The sequence below is a fragment of the Plasmopara halstedii genome (genome assembly GCF_900000015.1).
Source record: "Plasmopara halstedii genome assembly, contig: Scaffold_291, whole genome shotgun sequence".
Lineage (NCBI taxonomy): Eukaryota > Oomycota > Peronosporomycetes > Peronosporales > Peronosporaceae > Plasmopara > Plasmopara halstedii.
In genome coordinates, this window is record NW_020187212.1 from 40,440 (window position 1) to 64,131 (window position 23,692).

Below are 23,692 nucleotides of genomic sequence, written 5' to 3' on the forward strand. Positions count from 1 at the left end.
GCCACAGCTACTAGATGGGTACATGGCTTGAGAGTCATGTAATAGGAAAACATTAAGGAACACAAATATATTCAGTCTTAAAACTACCTAAATTTGGTTAACGTTCCTCTGACCAAGGATCTGTGAACTGCCGTTCATTTAGAGTTTGTATACTCTTGGAAGTCAAGCTTCCTCTGTGCAAGGTGCCGTGTGACCCGTCACAAGAAACCTTGGGATAAGAATCAGCGCTGCAAACATGCGATCCTGGATTCCAATTCCTTTGCATCTCAAATCTTTCAGTAGCGCTACAACTGGTGCGTCTGAGCAGCATGATGATCGTATCACATATGATCAATCACATATGGAGTGGCGCGAAGCACATCTATCACAACATTACACCGACCCAACTACGACAATATCTTGAGGGTTTAACTCGAAAAAAGATTAGTATATTGTAAATTATTTGTAAAATATATGGTGACGTCGCTGTGTACAACGATGCGCGATTTGTATAGATCAAAACTGACGGTAGCCAAGAAGATCCACCTTCAGATCGAAGAGAGCACACATTATTGCAAGTAGTTCCTTGGTATGAATCATGTCGTTTAAATTGAACGCTTTACGTTTGGCAGACTCAAACGCAATTTCGCTTTCAGGATCACCAAATCAAATTGAAGTAAAATCTAGCCTATGGCAAAAGATGCAGAGTTACAGGCCGGTCCAAACTCCAAACTACCACACTACGTCACCATTTGATACATTATTAGAAAGAGGGTTGAGGCGTCGGCAATGCACTCGAGCAAGTAGTCGGCGAGGCCAACCTCCCTTTCAAGCCCGCTTTGGGCCAGCGGCACTGAACAATCTACTATAGTCCCACCCTTTGTGGGATCCACTCGCAGGTCATAATTCTAAATGAAGCAACCCAGATTAGGAAAGGCTGTCGAAGCAAGTATTTTCTTGTCTATATTGGCACACAGCTTCTTTAAGTACAATCGCCATCTACATAGATGGATCTGACAAACTCCCGAGTGTCTTAAACATTGCCATAGAGTGGCTTTTGTTTTGGCGGGGAAGGGCATTTGATCTCAACCCGGTTACACTTTGTAGCTAAATATGTAATTTCATCCCGATGGTTCTGAGCGTTTTGCGGTGGGGCGGGAAACACACTTGGAAAAAAGTGTTCTTGAAAGCAGTGAAACAGCCTATACATGCAGTTTCGCAGTCTATAAGACCAATACGTCTGCGATTCATTGAAGTGTCCTCGGTCGGAGCCGAAAGAAATCGATTTTTACTTCAAAAATCTAAAGCGAATGTGAGCACACCCAGTTTTTTGCTTGAAGTTTATGAAGCCGAGCTGCGACCCCGCTCTTACGAGTCAGTTGGACTTGATGATCTCTTTAGCAGGTATGTAAAGGGGTTACACGTAATCTGGTAACAGGTGTGTGTGTCACACGAGATGTGCACGGTGTGACTGCACCCAAACAAGAATACGGTATGTGGCTAGGTAGCCAGTAGTTATGCATGTATTTAGATTTTACTAAATATTTAGAAAGATCTTAACATTTAAAATTAGAATAAAAATGATAAATAAATATCAGTTTTGGATTTTAAACCGAAGAGTCAATTAGCCTTGGGAAGGCAATAATTACTCTTGGAGTAAGCGGATTAACTCGTACTTGTTCTAAGTATAGAACGAAAGATCGGTGGCCTTCCTCAAGCGCTAAGATACGGCAGCCCTCCTGCAGGTAAAGTAACGTCTACTGCAGCCTATAACTTAAAAGCCACGATCATTTTGAGCTGCTGAGGGTATTAAAAACCAGGCGGCGTGGCGACGAAGGTCAAAGAGCAAATCCAAGATCTGACTCATTTCAGTCTCGGACCGATTTCGTCGCTAATGCATAAAGGGGATCTGCCGCCACAATCCAGAGAGATCGTAAGACCCAGCGTGGTAGGGGATACTTCCGCGTGCACTGCAAGATGAGCAATGAGTGGCTTTCTTTTACGAAGAACACTTGGTGTACTAGTGGATGCATCAGGGCTGTTACTAGTCCCTGTTGAAGTGAACAGGTCGCCCTGAGCCTTGAAACCATGCTTCAAGCGTTGATAGTAGCCCAGGCAAACCAGTTAAACACCCAAGCGATGAGGCAGTATCTCGCTGACCGCGGATAAAGATGAAGAGCGGATATGAAAGTAACTCTCATCGCCAAAATATTATGGAAAAGATGGAAGAGAGTGTCGGTTTGTACATCTATCAAGTCAAATCTTTTTAGAGCACAAAATTTTGCTCCCGATGCCATTCAAGAAATAAAGCAGAGATGCTTGGAAATGATGGCTGCACATTTAAGAGGACTTGCTGTCGCATGGTTCCAAGTGCGTGTTCAGTCAACCGGAGGTTGTCAAATGTCCGGTGGAGTTTGATCAAGAGATCATACAAGAATTGAAGCCTGCATATTTGCAAGATCGATTGAAAAACCAATTTTTTGTTCAAAATCAAAGAATTGCGAAGACTTGTTGGACTACATTGAAGAGTTTCGAAGCAAATGTCAGAGCGTGAAAAGATTACGATGGTTAAACGAGGATTATCAGCACGTATAAGAAAAAAAGTACGGTGCCAGATATGTGATACCTTGACAGAGACTATTCAGATAGCACTGAAGTTTCAAAGTGCGCATAGCTTTTTATTGGGCTTGATAAGCAAAGAAAAATACGAGACCAAGATCGACAGAGAGGGCAAAGATGCTGAAATACCCCCAACCTACCGCGACAGGACGGTGAAAGCATGGAGGAACATAAATGGTCGACGAAGAAACAATCTTCAAAGAAATGATAAGAATGACGTGCTACGACTGTGGAAAACCGTGACGTTATGCTGCTCAATGTACGCAGTCAAGTCGACAATTAGGGAAGCGAATCTGGGAAGCAGATCGACCACAATGCGAGATCGAGTGAAGCAGGACAACAACGGTAGTGTGAAGTATAGTGAAGCGAGCGAATATACTCGAAATGAAGACAGCGGAAGTGAAGAAGTCAAAAAATTTGGGATCAGCAATGCCCAGGTTGAGTTAGAAAGAACGAATAAAATCTAAACTAAGCTTGCGTAAACAAAAGGAAAATTGAACGGGAAGAGAGTGCAATGCTCAACTCATTTGTCATCCAGAAATTGGCAAAAACGTCATGAGAACAAAGAAATTATGGGTGGAAGGAAGGCTTTGATGGTACGCTCAAGTCAACTCGGAAAGTGAACGAGACAAAAGAGACTTACAGTTCAGCGGATGGACAAGGGTTGGATGATTCTATGGTCCATTCAATGCCACTAACTTTGCTCGCTCATACGGCTAGCATCTATCCAATTCACCACTCTTCTTCCTCCTTTTGCTCAGCCCCGAGTCGTGATGAACATTACGCCAGTAGTAGCGACAGCCATCTAGATAAAAAAGTTTTTATCTTTAAACACGCAACTCGTAACCAAACATGCGAATTGACTTTGCTGCGCAAATTTTGGCACATTTTGATTTCGTGATCGCCGGTACAGGCTTTTGCCTGGCAATCTTGGCGAGCTTAGACGACTCTAACAATCTTTGAGCCGTATCCTTTCGTACAAATCATTCAAGCTCAAAAGCAGCACGAGGCTCCGAGATAGAGCTTTAAGTCCGATCTCTTTTTAACATAATATGCTATCATTACATTAGCCTTTGCAATGTTTGCTTGTGTCATTTTGATAACCTCTTGGCGATGTTCTACGAAATTCGTGCCGGACGCAATGGCAATCATGAAGCCAAGCAACATTTTCGATAATTTTCTTACAGTATCAATTTCAAATGGAGTATGTACTAAAGACGACTGTACTAGTCCATGGTGTGTATATTCATTTGTTGCTAACTGATCGACCCAATCTTCTTTAAGATATAGAACTTGGCAGCGTTGTGAGTCCTTTACAGCGTTCTGTTGTGGCGTTTTGTTGCGCTATCTACCTGTGCTCTATCCGCGGTATTCATGGATTGTTGTATTCCCATGATTTCCGTCAATTCTCTCCAAAAAATCGAAGTAAATTTCGGATCTCAATCACTTATGATCTTTCCATGGTGCCAGGCTACATGACCACTGTATTCCTGTGCTGTTTGGAGGCATCTGCTGTCGTTGATGTCGGCATTTATTTGGCTAGTTTAGACAACATGTCGATGACGGTCATATTGCATCCCTAATTCCTGACACAAGTAACGGTGTTATCCAGTCCATAAAAATTGCGGGTCACCATTCTGTTGGCGTAGCGATTGGTACCATCATTTTGTTGGCTTTCAAACTGGTTGTCCTGTTTAAAGTGCAAGTCTCGCATGTCGAAACGTATAATTTTATGTCATCGACCATGGTCTTCCGGTCGAATAACTTGAAGACATGAAGTTGTACCCGGATGTGCTGCAGTACTCAAGTCATGAGCTAGCGAGATACTCTTCGAGTTGGATCGGGTGGTATACCCCATTTCTCAACTTGTTCTTTCTTAAAGTCCATCTTTGAAGCTGAATGCCTGTCATTCTTTTGATATTCTTTGCAATCATCGAATCTGTCTTGTATCCACGGTAAATCCTTCCTTTCAGATTTTGCATCCTTCCCATTCGTGCTGTACGACGTAAGTTTAGTGTGATTGATCACGCGACGCTGAAACAACAAGCTTTCATTCTCAATGCACATCCCTGGAAAAAAGAGTGTCAAGCAGTATCTCCAAGTCTCTTTGAGGTAAACTTCACATGGCCCGCGACGTTGACGTGATGTCGCTTACAATGCTCGTATAACTCCAAGCGGTGATTCGTGCAATAATCAGTGTATGTGTGTTGAAACGTGCTGGATACATTGGCGGCATTGACAGGGCATCGGCCGCCACAATCAATTTGCCTGTTCTATGCTGTAATGTAAAGTTAAATCGGTTGAAGAAATCAAGCCATCGCGTCAACTTGGGTGTGAAAGTCAGATTTCTCAAAAACGTCTTGTATGCTAAATGGTGCAGAGTTCCGCGAATTTCCACCAGGTTTCATGACTAAAGCAAATTTGACGCTACATTGTGTCTGGAATCTCGGCCGGAAACACATCTTTGAACTCTGACAAAACATTCTTTAATGTTGTTTTCATCGAATACTACCGTAAACCATCCATGCTTGCGTTTTTGTCATTCGTCTCTTTCTCACTGTCCTCTTTTTGGGACGACACACTGAGGAGTTTGTTCGACTTCCAATCTATTTTTGAAACTGATAGAACCGTGGCTTCCCTACGATGACATCGTACTTTTTTTCTCATAAATCCCATTCGGTCATTAGTATTATCAATTCTTACACAGTCATTACAATTGTAATACAATACAATTGTTCGAAATACATATTACCCGGTGTAATTGTATATATTAATAAATACCTGGATGTCGGGACTCGAAATTTCTAAAAGAAAGAGTCCGACGTGCAAATGGACTGCTAGCCTCACGTGAGAAAAATCAATTTGTAATGAGATGTAATATAACGGATATTGTTAGAGTGGTGTGTCCAGTAGAAGGTAATTGCGAAGTGAAAATATTTAGTTAGGTACTTAGTTCGCTACATTGAGCTACCTCTAAGCCTATCCTTCTAAACCCTTCTTGGTGACGTCAAATAGCCCGTCATCATATAACACCCCCAATCTTATCCTTTCCAATTTAGTAGCGTGATCATGGTAAGTGCAACTTCAACACTCCCACTCGCCGCTAATGCATACTTGGCATGGATCGTGCACCACTTGCATTTCGAAGAAGCTAGAGTTATCTGGTCTTTAACGGCTTCGTCATCATGTGCTGACTTCTTCTCCGTGTTGATATGCCTTACTACGATCGCATCTCGGGTCACGTTTTCCCGAATAAAGTGATAACGGATATCAACATGATTTTTTGAGCATTGTATCCCGCATTGTGTAACCAATTAACCGTGCGTTGGTTAACGAGTACCAATTGTCCAAGGAGTTTCTAGGATTTGAGAAAAAGAAGATAACGGAAACCAAGGAGAAATTATCCCAGAAAACACTATTCTAGTCCACGTTCCAAACAAGCGGCGTTCGATCCAAGACTCCTAAATCCAAGACTTCAGACCAAGACTGGATCAGCACACAAGCAAGACACTTGAGAAAGTGGTCAGTACCTGAGGGGAAATTGCTTGTATATCCTTCGGTCCTGAACACCTAGTTGTGTTGGCTGTATTTTAAGCGAGAGAGAGAGAGAACAACCGAGTTTCCAGTGATCAACGACCATGAGTGCAGAGGACCTGATGAGATGCATGGCGAACGCGATGGGGCAAATGACGACAAGTTGGCAGCAGGCGCTGAGTCAACAGTATAAGTCGATGGAGAGATCGATGGGGAAGCAGCAAGAAGATATGATGCGGCAGATGGAAGGCATGCAAGACGCGATTATGAGAGCGCATGCGAGTCAAGTAGAGCTCAGGGAACATCAAGCAAGCGTGATTCTGAGTCAGTGGAATGAAGACATTCGATGCGTGAAGAGTGAAGTCGTCCACAAGGAGAGCGCTGCACAGGAGAGAGGAAGAGCACCCTAGGTGATTGTTTCAGGGGATGTCAGAGCGGAAGGATTGTCCACGCTACAGTTTTCGGGAAAACCGATGGAAGGAGTGCACACGTTCCTGTACCAAGTGAAGAACTATCTGCGTGCAAAGCTGATCGGCGAGTAAGCGGAAGAGAACCAACAAAGGATCGTGGCGATGGCCATGGGCAACTTGAGAGAAGGCGCATTGGCTTGGCACCATGATATGTGTGCGAGCGGAAGAGAGGCGAGGAGTCTCGAGAAAATGGAAGCAGCATTTTATGCTCACACTGTGCCAAGAGGATACCAGAATCACCTGCGAGGGCAGTTGCGACAGTTGGCGAAGGACGCGCAACGGATGAACTTCGACAAGTACGTTCTGAAGTATTGGACGATCATGGCGCAGATCCAAAAAACGAGCGAGTTGGATCAACAAGATGTGTTTATTAAGGATTTGAAGAACCAGACTCGGAAGATGGTGCAGTTCACAAGGTGCACTAATTTGGAAGAAATCATAGCCGCTGCGAAGGCGTACGAAGATGCCTACTTCCACAGCATGGAGGTCGAGAGGGGCACAAGAAGCCTCCGAGAATGTATCGGATTCACCTTGGTGCATTGAGCGACGATAGCAGTCAAGACATGGGGATTTGTTATGCGATAATCGAAAAGAAACAATGCTACTTGCAGAATATGTGTTTCACATGCAAGAAACCTGGTCACAAACCGCGACATTGTTACCAGAACACGGGAAGAGATCACGAAAGAGATCATGGAAAAGATCACAGCAAGAACTTTGGAAGGAATAGCAGAGGAATACAGAACAGAAGGAATATGGTGATAGCACATCACGTGGAAATGAATGAAAACAATGGAGAAACCAATTCCTTCCAGCTGAGCAAGGCACAAACAACCAGCATGCGGATCAACCAGTCAGAAGTAGTGTTGACGAGAATAAGTGCCGACGAGCTGATTGTAAAAAAGGGTTTGTGTGACGGAAAGCGAGTCTAAATATAGATCGATTCCGGATCCACTTCAAATCTCATTTGTCCAAAACTGAGTGTCAAGATCGAGAAAACGATTTCGGCCACTGCCAAGCGATTTGATGGCACAGAAACGGAGTCCAAAATTGTCCAGTTGGTTCAACCAACTCTGGAGATGGATGGCCAGATTTTCGATAGCGAACTGATGCTAGAGTGGGAACTCTTAGGGACACACGTTGTCTTGTTGGGAAACCCGTGGTTGGCAAGTTACAACCCTGCAATCGACTGGAGGACACAGCACGTGACATTCACAGACACCGGAGTGCCAAGAGGCGGAATGAAAACGAGTTCCGACGAAAGCTGAGACAACAAGAGTATGCTGAGGTTTTCCATGCTAGAGTCCGAATGGGAAACGATGCGGACGAGAGAGGAAAAGGAATCAAAGCGATGCCAGAGATCAAGGAGCTGCTAGAGGAATTCCAGGATGTCTTTCCAGAGCATTTGCCAGACAAGTTATCGCCAAAGAGGAAAGTGGAGATCGAGATCAAGCTGAAGCCGGGAGCAAAGCCGAGCAATCGACAACCGTTTCGACTGCGGCACGTCGAGCGATAGACACTGCAAAAGTTCGTGGACGGTCTGCCGATGAAGAAGTGGATCGAGTAGTCCGAGTCGCCGTGGGTATCTAATATGTTTGGCGTGCCCAAAAGGTTTTTGCGACAAACAGTTTTCCTTCGCGAGCAGATTGGCTGCAATCAGGAGGCCCGAATGTTTCGATTCGATGGGTCCTAGCGAGATACCAAAGATCCCGCTACCGATGATCAACGAGCTGTTTGACCAGATGCAGGAATGTTCGCCGCTCTCGACAATCGACTTGCAAAAGGGTTACCATCAAATGCGGATCTCCGAGAGCTCGAGAAAGTACACTGTATTCTATGCCTTTCCGGAAATATACCACTGGAGCGTGGCACCCATGGGGCTTGCTGAAATGCCAAGCACATGGAGCCGACTGATGAGATCTATCTATTCATTTACGGGTTCAGTCGGACAGGGGGGCTGCATTGCGAGCATTTAAGAGCAGTGTTCGAGTTGCTGTGAGAGAACGAGCTGTATGCGAATCTCGAAAAGTGTTAGTTCGGACAGTGCGAGATCAATTTCCTGGGTCACATCGTCAGCAGCAAAGGTGTCCACATGGATTTGAAGAAGGTGCAGACAATCCAAGCGTGGCCGGCACCGACGAGTACAAAGGAATTGCAGAGGTTCTTGGGACTCGCGAGCTATATTCGACGGCTCATCCCGTCCTACGCAGATATTATGTTGCCTATCAGCGAGTTACTCAAGTCGAGCAAGGAATGGAACTGAAGGGATCACCATCAACACGCGTTTCATAGGATCAAACTTGCGTTGCAACAGGAACTAGTGCTGCGACTCCCAATTTAAAAAAAAACGTTTATGGTTTTGACGGATGCGTTTGGAACTAGCGTGGGAGGAGTGCTGTCGCAAGAGTTCGAAGGAAAAGAATTACCGATTGCGCTCTACGACAGAAAGCTGAGCGACACAGAACGGAGATGGCCAGCGCGTGACCAAGAGCTGTACGCCATCAAGTTGTGTATAGCAAAATGGAGACTATACCTGCATGGAACCAAGTTTGTTGTGTTCACGGACAATTCAGCGTGCAAGTGGCTGAAGTCAAGACCGCAAGTGTCGGGAAGACTGGCGAGATGGCTAGACTTCTTTGCAGAGTACGACTTTGAGTTGATTCATCGACCTGGCAAGGAGAATGTAGTCGCAGATGCCTTGTTGAGACAAGAAATCAATTTGGCATACATCCAGATGGAAAAGTTCAAAAACACACTCAACTCGGTGTCGAGGAGAGACATGAGCTTGATATATGGAATACAGAACCTACCAAAGTATGAAGGATACGAAGAAAACAAAGGAGAGAAGAGAATGGTGTTCGAGGCAAACAACCTTCACACAGAGCTGGAGAAGAGCACGAGAGAGAAGTTTAAGCGAGCATACAAGGAGTACGAGTTCTAAACCAAGATAATGGAAGGCAGAGGAGACACGACCAACTTCACAGCGGAAGATGGACTGACTTTCCGCATATCGGAGAACCAGGTGAAGCAGCTGTGTGTGCCCGAAAGTCGAGAGCTAAAGCTGGCAATACTGAACAACCATCACGACGCACCGACAGCAGCGCACCTAAGCATCGAGCGAACCACAAACGGTGTCAAGATGTGTTTTTGGTGGAAGATCATGCTTGAAGACATCAAAAGGTTTGTGCGAACGTGCAAGACGTGCATGCAGTACAAGACCTCGAGCCAGAAAAAGCAAGGAATGATGCAATCGATCACAATTCCAGAAGAGTGTTGGGATTCGGTCAGCATGGGTTCATCATCGGACTCCCAGAGTCCGAGGGATGCGACTCGAAACTCGTAGTGGTCTGCATGCAGAAGACGAAGAAGAGCTCAGCCTGAAGGCGTTCTCTGAACCAGCCAGGCTGGGTGTCTTCTGTGTCCTCGACACAGGGCTCATTGAGCAGATAATTCTTGAAAAATGGGACTGATGATGTTGTGGTGTCTTAGACACGCGAGCCTTGTTCGAGGCGACAGCTGAATGTGCAAGTGTAGATGCTCACCATCTTAAGTGGGGAGTGTGCAATTGGTATGAAGGGTGTTGGTCACACAAGAGGGTGTAATTTCACAATAATGTGGTTACAATCGAACAAAAAGTCAGTACGAGGCTGGATCAGCCAGTAAAATCAGGTTTCTTGATATAGACAGGAACATTATAAATTAAGTTATGGGCGGCTTTGCCGCAGACCCCCCTAAAAAATTACCATTCACATTTTAAACGGAAGAGTCAAATAGCCTTGAGTTGAGGTTGTAGTTGCTTTTGGAGTAAGTTGATTGCGATCCACTACTCTCCTACTGGTACACCGACCTGAGCCCAGCTACCTCTTAGCAAAAAAGTTATGACAGCCCCGCTGCATATACCATTGAACTGTGGATTATTTCCAGCAGCATACGACTGCCGAGCGCTTGAAGGCTTCTTCCAGTGCATGGTGAATGTGGTTTCATTACTCCCAAAAGTGCCACCTACGCCAGGAGAGCATCTCTCAATAAGTTTCGATCGCCGATAAATCCATGACTTATGCTTTTCAAAGCAACGCTGTATCTAAATTCAGGCCACACCGTTCATCCATTTTGAGGACGGTAAATACTATCTTCGAGTTGCAGTCTCCAAACTTAAGTTGAAGATCAGCCATAATTGAATTTGCGGTGGCCACCGCACTAGTGGCCAACTTCATTGAGATAAATACACTATTTAGTGCATCCTTCACACATGCTGTTACCACGAGGAAACCATTTCGACTCATGTCGTTAACGAACGGCAGCGATCCTTCTAGATATAAACCCTCGTGAGTGATTCTACCTCCACAATACTGCATATCGGCGTTTCCAGAACGCCTCGTGATATTTGTACCACGTGGCTCGAAACTGATACAAGGAAAATCGTATTGATACGTTCGTCTCTTACGTGGACAATAACGGCGGCTGTGAACAGATTGTTGCCATCCATTATAGCAAATGTACTGTATATGAACAGCTGCCACACTAGGATTAATAGTTTCTGGATTTCTCGTAGTAGCAGTCACTGCTTTTATCGGATTGGTCGATTGACTACGTGATTGACGTCGGCAGTAGTCCCCACGCAATGCGATCATAATTGCATCTTTTAGAGTCGTCGGACTCTGGTCATAAACTTCCGTCTTAGGAGAACCATAAGTAAGACCCTTTATAAACACTGTGACCATCACTGCCTCTGGCAGTAGTTCGCTTGTCATATTGGCACGAAGCTAATGGAGCTTCTGTACATTGTCGTATTGTTTTGACGGCATAGCAACTTCGACCACTGTCGAGATACCACATTCGCTTAGAAAACCATTGATTTCATGGCTATCTTCAACACTTTCTATGTGGCAAAGTAGCAGGGGTGGACGACTTCCCATATCATCGTCCAATCCTTCGCATGACCATCCAAATACATATTGACGAGGGCTTCATGGCTACTTTCATGACGAACTTGAGCTATCGTGGTAGCGATGTCCATTTCTCGCTGCCAAAATGTAAGATTTTCATCTATAAGCTTTTGCTTTGGTTTCCACAGTACGTTTCATGTGTACCGACGGGGTTACCCCCACTTATGATGGGGGTGACGGATCCACCGCCAAGTGTAACGGGGGTTGCCCGTACGTGTACACACACTAACTCTGGAACCTTAAAACGGTTGACACGCTTCACGTTCCACTGCGTGTTGCTCGCTTCCTGTGAGCCATTAATTTACCGAAAGGGGGAGAATGAGCTGACATTTTTATGGTCAATCGTCTTTAACCTCCCTAATGTAAAAAGTTCCTCCTATAACAGTGTTGAGGTATATAAACTATACAGTGTCTATAGTTAGTGCTTAAAACACACATGCATGTTGTTCACACAACATGGGATATGGTGCTAGTCCATTATATTTTGAAACTATTGAAAATTGAGCCACCTCTATCACAAAACTCTTGGATGACTCATAATTGATTTATCACATAGTCTTATCTCTGGATAAATTAACAGCGGTTTGTGGCAAATCAGGTAGGACAGTGTTCCGCTGAAATATTTGTACATCTCCGAGATTCGATAATCGCCCAAATTATTAGGGCTCCATAATATTATTTTCAAATTTCTAATCTAAATTTTGGTGCAGAGATTTTGCTCGGTGCTTGTGAGGATCGAGAACGCCTCGCGAGTGTTTTGCATCATATTATAACAAAGCAAACCGGATTGTTCAAAGCTTATTGAGATGACTTTTCTTGCCAAAGGCAACTGGTTGATTCGGTGAATACATATATTTGTGTTCCTGAGAAAATATATTTGTCACTGCTTGCTGGCAATTTGTTTTCTATATTCTCAATGTTTTTGGTTCGCACTGGCCTTTCATACTTACAAATGAGAATCTGAGTTGTTATCGAGCTATTCATCACAAGAGTTGTTGCAGGCTTTAAATCAAATCAATACCTTTGGCACAGTAAAAGACTAACTAAGTTTTGATCAATTAATGGACCAAATATTTATCAAAATACTCAAATTAAAAAGATTGCCGAAGAGTAAATTACTGCTTTGATTTGGTATTCATCAAAATTAAAGAGGCGCTCGGATTGTTCTAAACGTGACCAATTAAATGACCACAATTGAAGTATGCTTCAGTGTGCCCTGATACAAGTATACAATCGAAAAGAGCATACAAGTGAAGGGTCAGGTCCTTTCATATCGCGAGTCCGATCTTACAAACATGTCAATAACTCTCGGTCGGAAATAGATACAGACTTTGTAGCACAAACAAGGAGTTTAGTTCGATGACATCAAGAATTAGTGTTCGATTGCTTGGTGCTATTGCTGAGAGTAAGGATATGCAAACGTAAAAGGGGCGGGCAAAGCGCGAGATTTATCGAGCGCTCTTAGCCCTCTTGCATATGCAGTGCTTGCAGTCTACGAGACGAAGTAACGATCTCGCAACATGAACCATATACAGTCATAGCCAGAAAAACGTCGGGCTTTATTGTCAATAATTTCAAGGAGGATGCAAGTACATCCTGGGTTTTGCTTTTTTTATATAACGACCCTTCGAGATTACAGATATGAAGCGCTTTGTTGAGGTTGAAGTCAACTCTCAATACACAAGCTTTTCTATCTGAGCAATCTTCTACTTGATGGCAGCAATACACTCTAAGCTAATTCGGGTACTCCATTTGATCGCGATGCCCATAGAGCGCATTTTAAAATCTCAGTATAAACCGCACGCCGAGACCACTGGAGAAATTCGTCGAGCCACCACCAACTAGAGAGTCGCTGCGGGGCAGTTATGGGAAGGTGCCCTTTTTGTAGATCTGTCTGATAACAAGTGATGGCCTACTTGTAGATTAAGTGATGTAGGGTTTGCTATGGCCGCTACAAATATTCGCGGAAGTAGAATCAACACCCTTTCTATGATGATGCGTTACACTTCACCCATATCGCCTTGGCAACGTTGGCGTTATGCCTCAGCACTCTCTTGATCTTTATCGCCTTTGGAGAAAGGGAGGTTCACCCAGCATAGTGCTCTTCCCACTAGCGAGTGCGTCTGGTCTTGTTTCACGTTTACATATCGATATGCCGGGTCATGGAGTTGAGTAAGGCTGCTAACACAAGAATATGAGATGATGTGACATTTTGCCTCGACATCCACGTCATGCTTTACACTTTGCAAAGCGAGCGCACGATTTCCTATCTGACGTATACTTCATTGTAAAAATTTAGATGCGTAAGGATATATGGATTTCTTGCCCAATACACGTGCAATACGCTGCAGCAGATTTCAAATTCAACCTTCAATCCTGCTTTAAACACAAGCTACTCCTCATTGACCCTGGCGCGGTCAGTGCTTCATAGACACTACACCGATCTGGCGGTGTGATAAATGTAATACACCCTGAATTTCCAGGTTTCTACCAATCTTTGAGAACTGGCTGTGTTGGGTCTGTGTCGTTCAATTGATAGTCGCAAATGCTCCCGTGCATACTCGGAACATATACTCGCTAGTGGACGATAATGACAAAGCCGTTTTCTACAACCATCATCCATTGAATCGCTTCGACGATAATGCCACACACATCGTTCTTGGTGACTTAAATTTTCCCCCCAACTCCAGTCTTGGTTCTTCCAACCACGCTTATGTGTCGCCCTGGACGCAGTGCCTGTATGAGTTGGCTACGTCAATCGGGTGTTTTTAATGCCTGGCGCATCCATACCTAGATGAACGTATTTACAGTGGCCCTTAGTCGCGCCAGAACTGATTGACTACGCTTTGCTGTAGGAAGACGCTGTAGGACAACTTCAAGTAATTTGAGTTCAAGAGCTCAGGTAGTCACTTAGCACGTACAGTGACTCATTCTCACAAATACGGCTACTGGCGCTTCCCAGAGAACCACCTGGATTACTCCGAAGTTGTGGATGCCATTCGCGGCGAAACCCAGCGAGTCCTTACACATCTCGATACAAGCAATGTCCGGGAACAGTAGAAGACGTCCATGAGGAGACAGAACCAGGCTCTACAACGTAAACTACGATACCAAAATGACGCTGCAATTTGGATCGCACAAGCTTGCTAGACTAAGCAGCAGCGACATACCGCATCGGCTGCGAGCAAGTATTGTTAAATCAAATTAATATTCACGGCTTGTGACATCTGTTGGACTCTTCGCAAATCATGCACTTACGGATAGCTTTGATTTGCTGAGCCAGGTCCAGATCACAAAGGACGCGCAGGATATCTTCGTGAGGTGTTTGTTGTGCACGGGGGTTTATTCAAGCTGAAATAAAGAAGACAGTATTTTTTCAGTGATTGCTCTACCGTATGCCACCAAGTGAGAGCGACAATGTCGGGCAAGAACTTAGAGAAGCATTACGGCTGTCGTTATCGGACAAACCTTGGCCTCCTCATCAAGAATGGCCTTTACCTCATCAGTCGAAAGAACCGCGCCTTTTTCAGTGGCCTATTGAGTCACATGTGAGCGCTATGCGGGTACGCCAGTTAAAAACGCTTAGTGATGTGCTAGTGCAATCCAATGAGTATTCAGTGAGCGTTTACTTTTGCGCAATGTGTAAGAGGACATAGTTATTGCGAGCTCCAAATATCTCCACATCTTGATGGGAAAGGGCTAGAGATTTCTACCGTGTTGTGGTGTACTTACGCATTGCACTTGACTTGAAAGCTTACATGTGCCAGAGTACCAATACTTATGAAGCTGCTGGGATACATTAACGGATAGGCCCTTCAGACACGTTGGATATTTATATAATGCAAAGCTCCAGTAATACTAATGAACATGGTGAGAATCAATATTAAAGGTGAGTCTTTGCGTAGTGTCCCTTTCTCGGCCACATCACGTTGTATTCAATCGTGATGGGTTAGATCATCAAACAGATATATGCTTCAAATTCAACATAACTATATGTGTATGATACTCTTAACATATAAAAAAGAGCAAACACGTAACATATGACCTCAAAGGGTTTTGGTTTCACTTCTGGTATAAGAATACAATCCGTCGTTTATGTATTGTGACGCTGACCCTTCGAGTCAATTATTTCTTTATGCATGGTTTAAAACATCCACGTTGCAGCTACATATTTTAGACAAAGGTCAACGTTGTCTTGTATTAGGAGGTGTAAATTATTAACCCCGTCAAAGCTGCGCTATGACAGAAGGTCATGACGACCAATGTTCGACCAAGTTGACATAGTTTGCACAGCAGTGCACAAGTCAATGGCCAGTCGGAGTCACTTCCTCTTTTGCTTATGAAGCAAGATACTGACCAATTTACGATAACCTTCAAAATTGAATATTCTACCAGCATACCGTGCTTCTCAATGATATCAACTTTGTCCACATCAAAGCCACATTCGTTTTTTTTTGACAGAAAGTGTATAGGATTGAATACGCTCGAGCGCTGATCGCGATTGTCTAATAAGATTCGTTACATCCGATTACTCATGCTCTGAACGAGATGAACATTATATCGTCTTTAATTGGTTTGTGTACAGGCACTGTGTGGCGTGAGATGATGCCTCATTAGATGAAAGGACGTCACGGTGCCTTTGGTAATTCCTGTGATATAAGCAGCCACTCTTATAATTTTTCTGTCCAAAGTTATCTCCACAATGTAATCCGGGCGCGCTATCTCTCGTCAGCAATTAATACATTCCATTATCAAGGTACAAAGTACTAAATAAATTGCAGCCACCAATGTCGTCGGGTAACACATACTTTGTAACAATTGGCGCTTGCGCCGGAGTCATCTCCACACTTTTCCAATTATCATGATGCAGAATAGACTACTTATTAATAGCTTCTACACTGAAAAGCTGGCTTTGAGAAGGAAGATTTATTCTCATTTACAATACTCGTTCCGTGCTTTACACAAGAAAGATCGAAATACACCTCGCTGTTTCTTGATAAGGATATTTGCCGTGTTACGCAATATTTAGTTCCGAGACCAAAGTCGACTTGACGACGCACTCTCTTTTCCGGCGTGACACGAAGGGTGGGTCATTCTTTACACGTCGTGATATTCCCTCAGCAAAGGATCAAAGAGCTCCTTGGTTTCATGAACTTAAATTTCTAACTCCTCAAACGCAGTACTTGGTGATTATTTTCAATGATTGATTGATATATGACGAATGATGAGCTCAGCTTCTCCTTTCGTACCGACTTTACTATTTTGTGACATCACGGTCTTCAAGTTCCTTTAGCAAATCTCCGAAAGATATTTCCGTCAGCTCTCCAGGAGGGGTAGTGAGAGAAGACCTTCCACTCGTACAAATTCCCCAGTCACTCTACTCACGAATTGATTATTTTTTTGACACATATCAGTAAAAGTTCACTGCTTCGCGCAATGATCTCGTCACACGGTAGGGTGGAATCAGCAGTACCGCCACATCATGACAATATTGAGTCATTTTTGCACCTTCACAGTCTGGTACTTCTTCTTGAAACTTACATACATCTTTTAACTCTTCTGGCATGGCATGGGAGAGCTGTGTTACCCATTAAAGTCTATTCGAGCCGACCCTGGCTCACGAAAAACCAGTTTACAATGTCTGACTGCTTCACCGGTAATACTCTCTAAGTATTACAACAGCCAGCATTATTTTCCATTCAACGGATACACTGCTTGGAGATCAGGTTATATACTCGTCGGATGCCGACTTTCCCGTTTAATCCACCCGAAAACGAAGTGAAAACGCATGGCACGGCTTTTGTGGCAGACACCTGCAAGTATTGCGGAGCTGCTCAGCAACTATCAAGCAGTGTCCGGTCAGAGCATTTCTGGGGTAGCCCCGCTAAAACAATAAAAATGTTTGGAAACCCGAAATAATCCTTTAACCGCCTCTGATCCCGTCGGAACCAAGGGATGAAAAAAGCTTATTCAGCTGGTCTTGTTCTTCCCAGAACAGGTTCTCAAACATTTATGATTTATACTCGCGGTGAATATAGTTCGTTCATTACCAAAAGAGAGCTTTGACTCAAAGCGTCCGCACCAACCACAAACGATTTTTAATACACTCCAACCAGGAGCAGAACTGAGAGTAGCATTGCTAATAAATTAACATGATGTTTTTTCGATTCATGAGTGTCTTACATCTAATATCAAGGCTATATAAATGGATATCAAATATGTACGTTTATTCATCTATAGTTACTGTATTGGTTATCGTGTGGTCAACCAACGTGAACCATCGACATGTCTTTTGGAGAGTCCTATTGCAACAAGGATGCCGCACATTTTGTACAAAAAAAGCATTGGCTCATGAAGACTGCAGTAACAAATGCACAACAATGCATTTGTGCGCTCCTACCAGGAGCAACCCAAGATTTTGTTAGCTATGCGATCTCCAGAGGACATGTGTTCAAAACAGTTTCTTAGGCTTATACTAAATCTTTGAGTTTTACTATATCTTATAATAGAATCTGTTTGTCGCCTGATGAGCGGCTAGCACCACGGATCTCTCACAAATACCGATACTTTTGTGCTTGTAAAAAATTACATCTGCGTTAAATAACTATTTGACATTTGATCAATATGTAAGATATTGTAATTGATACTATTAATTCGATACTGTCAGGTATAAGACATCAGATTACAGTACTTACTTTGATGCAATTACAGCCAGCGAGGGTTACGAAAATTTGCCCCGGCGTTTACGAATCAGGATCGAAGTCTTATATATATCGGCGAATACAATCTTCGAACCGCGTTGTTATGTGTTATGTTTCAGAACCAGGGTGGTCTTTAGGTGCAAACGACATGAGAACCACACGTGATCATTCTTGAGTCATGGCTCGCGGCAGAAGCATTAAAGTGTAAAATCCGTGCACAAGAACTGACAGTTCGAATCGCCAGCGACAAATTTGGCCCCACCTTACACTTTTGGAGCACTGTTCTTCGATGCATGATGCAGTGTTCCAATATCTAAATAATTGAGGTGACACAATAATGCATGTTCAATTCAATGAGTTTTCGCCATCGAAAGGGACATCGATGGTTTTGATCTTCATGCGACAATCACCTGAATGGAAGTCTTAGTCAGCCTCACCCTTGAATATGATGACGAGAATGAAAAAACACAACACAAAACGGATATAAACGCTTACTCAGGGCATTGGGATCATCTGCGCACACGCATAGCGCACAGTTTTCTGTGTGATATTTTACCTCGGAAATATCGTGGGCGAAGATGAATAACGGCCATCTTGCCATTTTTTGCGGGAAATTAAGTGATGTTGTCGCTTTGTTTAACGCCGCTAAATCTTATTAGATCGCGACTAGCTTTGGGCCAAGCAGGTATGGCATGAACGTGCTAAAAAAACTTTGAGCAAACAGTGCCTTGTCTACAAAGTGAAAACTTTTTTGTTCGCATTTAGTTATGTAGGAATTAAACGCAATGAACTATTATCAACTGAATGTTGTGATGCATAGTCTTTGACGAACGACCACTGCTTGAAATGATAATTTTTTATTCAAAAAGGACTAGTAATCGAAGCAAACATTAGGATTCATTTATAGCCTGGAAGGCCAGCATTTTTGTCGCACCTCTAATACCACTTAGCGTGCTTTTCAAGGACATTGGAAAAGGGATGTGCTATGTCAGCGTATTTCGCCTTAAGCTAGTGCAACAAGTGCAGCCAGTTAATTAGGCCAACCCACTTCCTGAATTCTTTGGGAATAGTGGCGCGGGCCACGCTACAATAACGTTTATGTTGGAGATGACCCCGCTCATCCTCCAGCTCATGACTTGTCAGCCATGATTTAGTTATCTGGTATCAGCGTTATCGGTATGCCAGTAACGGCTCAACGGTCATGATACGGGGTGCGGATGGCAGATCCCAGGCCATGGGATTAGGATACATTATAAGAAGGAAATATATTATCATTGCAACATTTACTGTGTGGTGTTGTGATACTTTGTGCATCGTATCTGCGGCGCCCGACAAACGCATCTAGAAATTCTAACAGTTTATCGTTGCGGAATTTGCCCACGAGTCATGCCATCCAGTAAATCATCGTGGGAATGGGGTTTTATTGGGCAAAAGGCAAACCTGTCTGTATTGGCATACAATGTGTTCGGGTTTTACCTCTGAGCACATCTATCAAGTGTATGAATTGGATGTTAACATTGCGAATTCCATGCACAACAAGGCTATGGATTAAAATTTGCAAAAATGGTGCATCGACACCAGAGGATAGGGCGTCGCTGGTTTTTAACATAGAACCTGATACATAACCAGCCACTCCCTCAGCATACCGTTCGAAGAAATTATCGCAGCGATAAGGATGTCTCTGTCTTTCAGAAGCAGCTCTACGTACCGATTGACTAGGTCAAGAGAACTGAACGAGGTGGAAGCAACCACACTATACTGTAGCACGACTCTTTTAAAAACGACGTTTGATAAGGAATGATGGCTGCTATAACCTATTATAAGCATGACCTCCAAGTGAATTTTCCCATTCTATCATCAAACCCACTTTGGTCATTTCAACGGGAACAGTCTATACAATTACCCTTGTAAAAACCATCGACGACCGGTTACACGACCATGTCAAATTTATCGCGCTCACGAATCCGATGGGTAATACCGCAATGGAGTACCTACCCTTCGATATATCCATTAAAAAAAATATTTACAGCCCCTCTTCTGGTTAAAACTGTACCAACTGTGTGCCATACCCGACATGCGTCGCCTTCCAGGGATTACTCTCCACGCTTAACCGAAGCTTCTGTATGGAGAAGTTGAAGGAAAGATGCATCCTACAGGCCTACATCGGTTACTTTATTCTACAGTCTCTACAAACCTGTTGACATTGCTGCTTCGCACGTTAGCGCGCAGCAAGGTTGCGCAGATTGATAAGTACGGTTACACAGCTGTAAATGGAATGTCGTAAGGGACATCAGACTTTGGCCTTTCTGCTACAGCCGCATGACTCTAACCAATCAACCCGGGAAACAGCGGCGTACCGTCAGTGTTACCAGTATCATCATAATTACATCCTGAAGACCAAAGCTCACTGCTGCTTCTGCCTTCCGAGATTCGGGCAAGAAAATATTCAATATCTTTGCTTTTTGTTTTAACAACCCCATTCTCCTGTTTCAAATCTGTTGCAACCTCAAGCCGTCGCCACTGAGAACTTCTCCTACATGCCACAGGAGATTTTGGACCCACCAAATGCGTACATGAGAGGATAGGGGCTTTCTTAGGTACCATCGATGTTCAACCGTCGTACTTTATTGTTCACATGCATGATTTTGATAACCACCGATTCGCTCATAGTAGCGCAGATCACGAATGCGGTTATCCATACCAAACAATTGTAATTCTAAGAGGTCAAGTCACGCCATATCCTTGATGGGCTCGTATATATCTAGTCCAGATCGTGCAAGCTGACAAAGGCTTCTTAACCTAGACACATGGATGTCGTTCTATACTCAGCATCATTAATGCCCCGCGTACTGTCTACCATTATTGACCATTGCCCATCGAAGACATTGCAAGGCGATTTGATCTAATAGTACTTATAATGGCTTTTAAGACCGGGATGTCAAGGTTGACAGCCGACAAATCGGAAGCGTGTGTCCTTTCTCTGTAAGCAAGAATCATTTCTTTTTTGTCTTGGTCCTGTTGATCTCGACCTTTACGATGTAAAACAAATTCAGCAATCATAACAGCCACAAAGCTGACTATTGGGATTCGGCGTCTCCCGCGAGCGGTTTGTCATTAACGTCTTCCAGTAGGGGCCTTGCCTTTCGTAAATCTTAACCGAGGGCAAAGGCAGTCTTTAGTATCCATCAATGATTTCGAGTCTGCCAGGCTGCCGAGATTTCTCTCTTCTTCTTCAGCATGGCTGACTTTGGCGCGCTTATAGAGCTTACATTCCCAGCTTCCCATCCTGACCTTGTAAAACGAGAGTAATACTTCCCATAAAAGATGAACCTCACTGCTTTCTTTAATGATGTAAGATGGACGCGGAAGTCATAAAAAATTAGTTGCACTCATTTGTAGGCTCTTATTGAAGATGGTAATCGTTATTGCCTCAGGCAGAGATTCGCACACTGTTGCGGCGATAACAACCTTCAAATGTTCCGCTAGCTTTCACCCCACTTGACGGATGGACAGAAATGTTGAAAGCACCCGATACACATGGATTGGAGTGGCTATCACTGGCGACATATGTTGCTAGTAATCTTCCTATGCTGAGAACGACTTTTCGCAGAGTTATTGCACTTTATTGCCCTTTTTTGTGCATGATGTAACGGGGCTACGCGAACCCTTGTATGAAAGGGCGGGTCGCACAAGATGATGTGACCGTATATAGGTGTGATCACACAGTTGTGTTGCTACACCGTAACAAGAAGCCACCACGTGGCAGGATTGCTAATAGTAATTCATACCAATATATAAATTTGGTACTACTATGTTAATTAGGAAAAATAGGGTTTTATATCATGGTGGCTCTGCCGCAACTGAAACAATTAAATGCCCTTTTAATTTGAACAGAAGTATTCGTTTGCTTTGGTTATGGTTCTTAGTACTTGGTAGTAGCAGATTGCGTACGCTACACTCATACTGGTTCTTCTAAAGTCTGTAAGGTCGGTGACCTTAGCTTAGAATCGTTCAAGCATAGAGCTACGGCAGCCTCGCTTCTCATGACCTTCTACTGTAAACGCTGCGCACTGCAATTTGACTGTGGTATGATCGTGCTCATGACAATCTCAACATTTCTTGTTTGAGAAGAAACATTATCCTGTCCTAGCCATCAAAAGCCTGGACGCCCGACATCAGCTTTCTCACAGCGGGTACTATTATTTTCTCGCTGACGACTGTTTTTCACACCAGCGCACTCTCATAGCTGGTGAATACCTTCACACGAGTGATTTCCGCATTTAGCTATTCGACAGCCAGTACTGGTCTTGTCAGGTTCGACAAAACCATAAGCTTACTCAGCTGGTATTGGTGTCTCGGGGACGGAATATCGGACATTTCACGTTTCATGCTCGTAGAGATTATATTTTTTTCAAGACTCGGTGTTGGATCGACTACAAGTGCTACCGTTACCGTGCAAAGGAGAAGCTAAGATCAAAGCAGATTTTTATGAACGTACGGAATTTGGGTTCGTATGCCTCGATCAGGAATTGTTCATCTCGTTTGCTCTGCCATTTCAAGAATTTACATTAATTAACTCCAAGTATATACGTGGTATTTTATCTCTTGATGTACTGTCTTACTGTTTGACGTGCGATGAACAGCCTACGTGTTCCACGGACATCTCCTTATCGGACCTTCATAGATTTCCATTGCAGCGGGGCTGCCGTCGCTTAGCGCTTGAGGAAGCATAATTTAAGTCATCGACCTTCTGTTCTACACTTAGAACAAGTACGAGTTAGCGGATCACAATCCGCTTACTCCAAGAGTAATTATTGCCTTACCTAAGACTTATGAGCTCTTTCATTTAAAATCCAAAACTGATTTCTATATATTTTTATCTGCGGCAAAGCCGCCTAATTTTAAATGTTTAGAGTTTCTTAAATATATATAGTAAAATCTAGGTACATACATAAGTACTGGCTACCTAGCCCCGTACCGTATTCTTGTTTGGGTGTGGTCACACCATGCACATCTCGTGTGACACCCCCCTGTTACCAGGGTACGTGTTACCCCGTCACACCCTCCCCATGAAGAATGAGAACATTTACAGTTCCAATCGATTATTGCCTCAACGAGGCTCCCGTGTCCGCTAGACAATGCAACTTAATTTTTTGGAATAAAACGACTTCCTTGCTCAATGAGCCCTGTGTCCACGACACGGAAGTCACCTAGTCTCGCTGGTTCTGACAGCGAGCACGGGAAGAGCCCAACTATGTCTCCCGCACGCGGTGCGATGTCGGACAGTGCGTCCGTGGTACCAGGGTATGTACATGCTAGGCTCGATGAGCACGAGCGTCGCGCTTCGCGCACGCTATCAATGACGAGTGACCACGGTGAGGATGTTGAGGTGGTCGACTACGAGTCTGACACTCCTTTTCCCGCATGGGATGACGAGGAAGGC

General features: G+C 43.8%; 6 protein-coding genes across 6 annotated transcripts; all 6 read left to right on the forward strand.

Moving 5' to 3' along the window:
• Positions 1-2,912: 2,912 nt before the first annotated feature.
• On the forward strand, positions 2,913-3,407 carry PHALS_05732 (uncharacterized protein; the record flags this gene model as incomplete). The annotated part of the gene is made up of 3 exons (XM_024723023.1): positions 2,913-3,035; positions 3,182-3,277; positions 3,360-3,407. The coding sequence occupies 3 exons, from the start codon at positions 2,913-2,915 to the stop codon at positions 3,405-3,407; spliced, it is 267 nt and encodes an 88-aa protein (XP_024574042.1).
• Positions 3,408-6,236: 2,829 nt separating this feature from the next.
• PHALS_05733 (uncharacterized protein) lies at positions 6,237-6,542 on the forward strand (the record flags this gene model as incomplete). The annotated part of the gene is made up of 1 exon (XM_024723024.1): positions 6,237-6,542. The coding sequence occupies one exon, from the start codon at positions 6,237-6,239 to the stop codon at positions 6,540-6,542; it is 306 nt and encodes a 101-aa protein (XP_024574043.1).
• A 162-nt stretch (positions 6,543-6,704) lies between these two features.
• On the forward strand, positions 6,705-7,870 carry PHALS_05734 (Zinc finger, CCHC-type; the record flags this gene model as incomplete). The annotated part of the gene is made up of 3 exons (XM_024723027.1): positions 6,705-7,004; positions 7,082-7,498; positions 7,541-7,870. The coding sequence occupies 3 exons, from the start codon at positions 6,705-6,707 to the stop codon at positions 7,868-7,870; spliced, it is 1,047 nt and encodes a 348-aa protein (XP_024574044.1).
• A 1,085-nt stretch (positions 7,871-8,955) lies between these two features.
• On the forward strand, positions 8,956-9,543 carry PHALS_05735 (retrotransposable element tf2 kda protein type 1; the record flags this gene model as incomplete). Its single annotated transcript, XM_024723028.1, has 1 exon — positions 8,956-9,543. One exon carries the CDS (start codon positions 8,956-8,958, stop codon positions 9,541-9,543), a length of 588 nt encoding a protein of 195 aa, XP_024574045.1.
• A 9-nt stretch (positions 9,544-9,552) lies between these two features.
• On the forward strand, positions 9,553-9,945 carry PHALS_05736 (FOG: Transposon-encoded proteins with TYA, reverse transcriptase, integrase domains in various combinations; the record flags this gene model as incomplete). The annotated part of the gene is made up of 1 exon (XM_024723029.1): positions 9,553-9,945. The coding sequence occupies one exon, from the start codon at positions 9,553-9,555 to the stop codon at positions 9,943-9,945; it is 393 nt and encodes a 130-aa protein (XP_024574046.1).
• A 4,397-nt stretch (positions 9,946-14,342) lies between these two features.
• PHALS_05737 (uncharacterized protein) lies at positions 14,343-14,608 on the forward strand (the record flags this gene model as incomplete). Its single annotated transcript, XM_024723030.1, has 2 exons — positions 14,343-14,348; positions 14,444-14,608. The coding sequence occupies 2 exons, from the start codon at positions 14,343-14,345 to the stop codon at positions 14,606-14,608; spliced, it is 171 nt and encodes a 56-aa protein (XP_024574047.1).
• Between the last annotated feature and the right edge of the window lie 9,084 nt (positions 14,609-23,692).